We start from the raw sequence: 5,364 nt of genomic DNA, 5'->3' as shown, positions 1-5,364 counted from the left end.
CTTTAATCGAATGATCGGTTGGTTGATTGATAACAGAAAAAAAGGACACATAAGATGGACATAAAGGACTGAAAACACCAAGAGCAAATATTGCATCGCACTCATTTATGTAGTTTATTTTTAGATTAGATAATTTTGCAAAATAACGCAGCAAAATAAATAATAAGAGCCGGGATGTGCAGACTATTTAGCACTGAAAAAACTCCGTCCATGTGAACAGAATCAGGTGTTACCTTACCTGTTGATTAAATATCAAGACTATTTAGCAATAAGCTTACTTTAAAGGCTCGTAATAGGTGAACTGTCTTGGTATAGTTGAGTCACGCAGAGTTCATGGTCCATGTTGTGTTACTTGTTGTTTGTGTGTGTGTGTGTCACCCGATGACCCCTGGCGCCGGAGCGTCTAGACTACATTAGAGATGTGTCACAGCAAAGAGCCGCACCTGCGCTCAAAGAGAGCACATACATAGAGGTGAGATGAGGATAAATGGATAGATGCGGTCCTTTTTCGAAGCTGAGCGCACAGTTGTATTTCCTGCACAATCACACACGAAGTGAGGCTGTGTTTATGCCGGTTATACCATGAATATACACCCTGCAGGCACCACTTGTTTGTCAAACTGTTTATGAAGCAAAAGTCACATTTCTGTTTATTTACAAAGCAAAAAGAAGGGGGGGAAAGAGGCGTAGGAGGGGGTGGAGCGTGCGCACTAGCATACCGGCGACGGCTGTTTCCTTTCACTAAAAGGAAAAAAATAATAAAATGTGTACTTCACGTTACGGTTGAAACTGGGGGTTTTTTTTGTGTTTTTTTAATTTTTATTTTATAGAAACAATTTTTGCTCATAACCAATTGACAGGGGATTTCTTAAAATCACCCCGCAGTTCTTCAGCTGAGACACCTGAGTTAGAAAACACAAACACTGCAGCTGTCTTTGTACAAACTTGTACAAACTCTGTTTTGACCTTGTATACTGTATTTCCCCAGCCCCTCTATTTTGAAACTAAAACTATTGAACCTTAATTCAATTTCTCACTTCACATAATCGTTTCACTTTTGCCTTGAAGTGTTACTTTTAATTTAATTTAATTATTTTTTTATGACGCATGTTCTCTGGTGAGTTCAGGTACATCTGTAACTTCAAGTGGAAGAGTTGCATGTGAGTTAAAAATTTTCTATAATACCAAAAAAAAAAAAAAAAAAGACAAAATACTGACGTTTTTGTCGAATAATCTGTCTGACATGAGGGATAATATAGCATTTGCATTTTAACTAAAAGACTCGCGCACTGACACTATGGGCACATTTTTAGAAATCTATTTAATTCCACAGAAAGGTTAGCCACTTTAGTGTTTCACTTGTGACCTATGAAGTACCCCCGAAATTGTATCATATTAAACAACAACAACAACAATAACAACAACAATAAACACTCGAGGACTTTAAAGAGTTTAATTTTTACCGAGCTTTGAGAGCGCTCACCCCGGCTCGGGGCTCCACAGATGTGCTGGATGAGAGCTCCTTGCTGCAGACTGCAGCGGAGTGTTTGACAGTCAAACTTGAAACAGTCTTTGGAACTGAAACGGTCTCTGCCAACACGAACACATACCCCAAACAGTTCGGTAAATATGTACAGTTTCTCGCAGCTTCAGTTTTCAGCAGCTACCAGAACTTGCCTACCGTCTGCATCCTCCCAGCAGCCTCGCACTTCATCTGCGGGCAGTACTTGCGTGTGTGAGCGCTGTCACCGGTGGCTTCGCAGATCGGGCAAGTGTAGTTCCGGAGGACGGGGCAGAAAACTATCCCGTCGTCTGATTTGAGCTTGTGAGATAGGTACACCCTCGGAGTCTCCCCGTTCTGCTTGCATAAGCGGCAGTAGTCCGAGGATGAGGCGCTGCTGCTGGTGTCCGACGCGCTGCTGGTCGGACTGGACTGTGATGAGTTTTTGGAGGATTTCTTCCCCCGAGTGGAAGTGTGGACCTTACTCCAAGGGGGCGCTTGTCCCTTCTTTGGACGCTCGGTGTCTCGGTTATCAACCTCACGGTTGCTGCACAGTTTCTCGAACACTTGGCTCAGATTCATGTAGTCGTGCCACATGTTAAAGCTGTCCCCACCAGTGAGGATCGAGTTCTGGACCTCCAGTTGTCTCGGCATTGTGGTCATTTTTTGGCAGAAGTAAAACTGAGAGTGTGTTTGGAGCGCCTCATATTTATAGCTCACTGAAGAAGGTTTTAAAATGCAACAATGTTCGGAGATAGAGAGAAAAAAAAAAGAACTTTGGTGCAGGTGCAGGTGCAGTCTTTTATGTAGCTTTCTGGTGACCTTAAAAGAACCTTTACGAAGCCCGTTGACAGGCCTTTAATCGAATGATCGGTTGGTTGATTGATAACAGAAAAAAAGGACACATAAGATGGACATAAAGGACTGAAAACACCAAGAGCAAAATATTGCATCGCACTCATTTATGTAGTTTATTTTTAGATTAGATAATTTTGCAAAATAACGCAGCAAAATAAATAATAAGAGCCGGGATGTGCAGACTATTTAGCACTGAAAAAACTCCGTCCATGTGAACAGAATCAGGTGTTACCTTACCTGTTGATTAAATATCAAGACTATTTAGCAATAAGCTTACTTTAAAGGCTCGTAATAGGTGAACTGTCTTGGTATAGTTGAGTCACGCAGAGTTCATGGTCCATGTTGTGTTACTTGTTGTTTGTGTGTGTGTGTGTGTGTCACCCGATGACCCCTGGCGCCGGAGCGTCTAGACTACATTAGAGATGTGTCACAGCAAAGAGCCGCACCTGCGCTCAAAGAGAGCACATACATAGAGGTGAGGTATGAGGATAAATGGATAGATGCGGTCCTTTTTCGAAGCTGAGCGCACAGTTGTATTTCCTGCACAATCACACACGAAGTGAGGCTGTGTTTATGCCGGTTATACCATGAATATACACCCTGCAGGCACCACTTGTTTGTCAAACTGTTTATGAAGCAAAAGTCACATTTCTGTTTATTTACAAAGCAAAAAGAAGGGGGGGAAAGAGGCGTAGGAGGGGGTGGAGCGTGCGCACTAGCATACCGGCGACGGCTGTTTCCTTTCACTAAAAGGAAAAAAATAATAAAATGTGTACTTCACGTTACGGTTGAAACTGGGTTTTTTTTTTTTTTTGTTTTTGTTTTTTATAGAAACAATTTTTGCTCATAACCAATTGACAGGGGATTTCTTAAAATCACCCCGCAGTTCTTCAGCTGAGACACCTGAGTTAGAAAACACAAACACTGCAGCTGTCTTTAACTCGCGAGGGCAGTCATGGACGCAAGACCTGCGTCTCATCACTGCTGCTTTGTGAATGTCTGTCTGTGAAAAGCGCTTAATGAATAAAGTTTACTTACTTACTTACTTACTTACTTACTGAGCCTGCAGTTCAGAAATTTAACCATTAGATGGAGTCATTGCCAAAGCAATGACTCCATCTAATTGCTATGACTTTTGGTGTTTATTTTGGACCTTAACTCGCCCCACAGTTTTGAGACAAGGTTCACATATGATATATCATTGTGTGCGGCTGGAGCTGGAATGAGTTGCTATGACTTTTGGTGTTTATTACTTCTATAGTTTTTTAAATATGAATATTTTAATGCAAGTTTTTTCCCATTGAAATGAATGGAGAACAAGAAAACTTCATTTGTGGTGTGCTGGCTCACTCTAGTGGTATGTCGGGAGTAATGGAGGCGGCCGCTGTGTCCCTGTGGTTGGCCTACTTGTCAGATATCGACAAATCCTACACTACAGACCAGTTGACAGCGTGCAATAACCCAGCCGATTCATTCGTCTTTACACTACCTCACAATCGACTCAACGGTGAGTTATTTGTTTGTTTTGTTTTCTCACAATTAATGTAAAGCCAAGGTATATATCAACGGCGCGCGCAGCGGAAGTATGGCATTATAGCGGATTATAATGGGGGACGCTTTTATTTTGTATAACTACCGGAAGTAGTTCCTGTGTACTGAGCTAGCTGGGTAGCTAGCGCCGCATCGCTTAAAAAGCAGCCGGGCTTGTCTTAAACTTAAGAGGCTGACACTCGCTAAACCACCCGATCGCTCGCCAAGCGACAGACGTCCATGTGTTCAACAACAGACACACGTCATTCCCCTTCGTGGTCTAAACCAATCAGAGATAGTCGGGGCGGGACCTCTGTCCGTGGTCGAGCTGGACGTGGAGGTGGATAGAGACGGGTGAGTAGCTTGAATGAAGCGATATCGATTCATTAAATCCTGAATTGAATGAATATAAATGTGTTTTACCAGAAACGCCAGAATCTCAGGTTAAAGCTCACAAAACTATTTCAACAACAACCAGCAAATGAGAGCAGGAAACGCATTCCACACGAAGACGTAAACAGAGCGGACCGACGCATCAGAATTAGCTTAGTCGGCGTGGGGGCTAATATCATCCTTAATTCCTTCTTACTTTTGCTGTTTTGCTTCCAACACGATAAAACCCACAGCTGTGCGTGAACTGTGAGAGAAACTTCAAGAAAAGTTTCCCATCTCAAACATGTGTTTTCTGCATTACTCATTCGCTTATTACCCATCAGTCTACCGTTGTTTACAGCGCTGGCGGCCGCTGTCTTTTCTTTCCTTTGTAAATGACGTCGGATAATAAAGCTTAATTTCTGCTGTTTAATACTGAAGAAATGTAAACTTTTTCAAATTAGGTATAATTGCAGAATATTTTTAAGGTTATCTGCTATAAAATCCATGCCAGGAAAATCTCCTTTATGTTTTTATTTTTTTATTTTTTTATTCTCAGTTACTTTGACACAACGGCATGTGCTGTGATGGTCACATCTCTGATAAAGTTTAGTGTCAGTACTGATAAATGATCAGAATTATAAGATCTCTCACTTTCTGAGTAAAAATTGCACCAAATCGAATCTGGATTATGTGGATTATAGAAATCAGTGATGATACACAGTGTGTGTGTGTGTGTGTGTGTGTGTGTGTGTGTGTGCTTTGGTGTGTGTGCTTTGGTGTGTGTGTGTGTGTGTGTGTGACAGAGAGAGAGAGAGAGAGAGTGACACTTGCTGTGTATTTAAGAAACAAACGCTCAAAGAAACCAAACAGAATGACACAGGCAGAAAGACACTGTTTTATTTTGGTAACCAATGATGCATTTCTTCTTCCCTTGTACAGTGCACCCTGAAGCCGTGTGTGGACCAGGAGATCAGCAGAACAGGAACCACAGAGCGTCAGCGGCAGACATCCAAGCTGCACAGGGCACACGCAGCACCAGGCAGAATTAATGACGTCCCTGATCCACAGCTCAAGCCCAGCCACCCGCTGCCTCCTCGCCG

At 42.4% G+C, this 5,364-nt stretch overlaps 1 protein-coding gene across 1 annotated transcript; it reads right to left on the bottom strand.

Moving 5' to 3' along the window:
* Window positions 1–812: 812 nt before the first annotated feature.
* LOC147310700 (nanos homolog 2-like) lies at window positions 813–2,265 on the bottom strand. The gene has a single exon (XM_086270018.1). It carries the CDS (start codon window positions 2,162–2,164, stop codon window positions 1,664–1,666), a length of 501 nt encoding a protein of 166 aa, XP_086126144.1. The 5' UTR covers window positions 2,165–2,265; the 3' UTR covers window positions 813–1,663.
* Between the last annotated feature and the right edge of the window lie 3,099 nt (window positions 2,266–5,364).

This window comes from Aulonocara sp. 'chitande type north' Nkhata Bay, linkage group LG17 (genome assembly GCF_057382095.1).
Source record: "Aulonocara sp. 'chitande type north' Nkhata Bay isolate Kocher_YH1m ecotype deep benthic linkage group LG17, A_spYH_male_GT1.1, whole genome shotgun sequence".
Taxonomy (NCBI): domain Eukaryota; kingdom Metazoa; phylum Chordata; class Actinopteri; order Cichliformes; family Cichlidae; genus Aulonocara; species Aulonocara sp. 'chitande type north' Nkhata Bay.
This window is presented reverse-complemented; position numbering and strand designations above follow the sequence as displayed.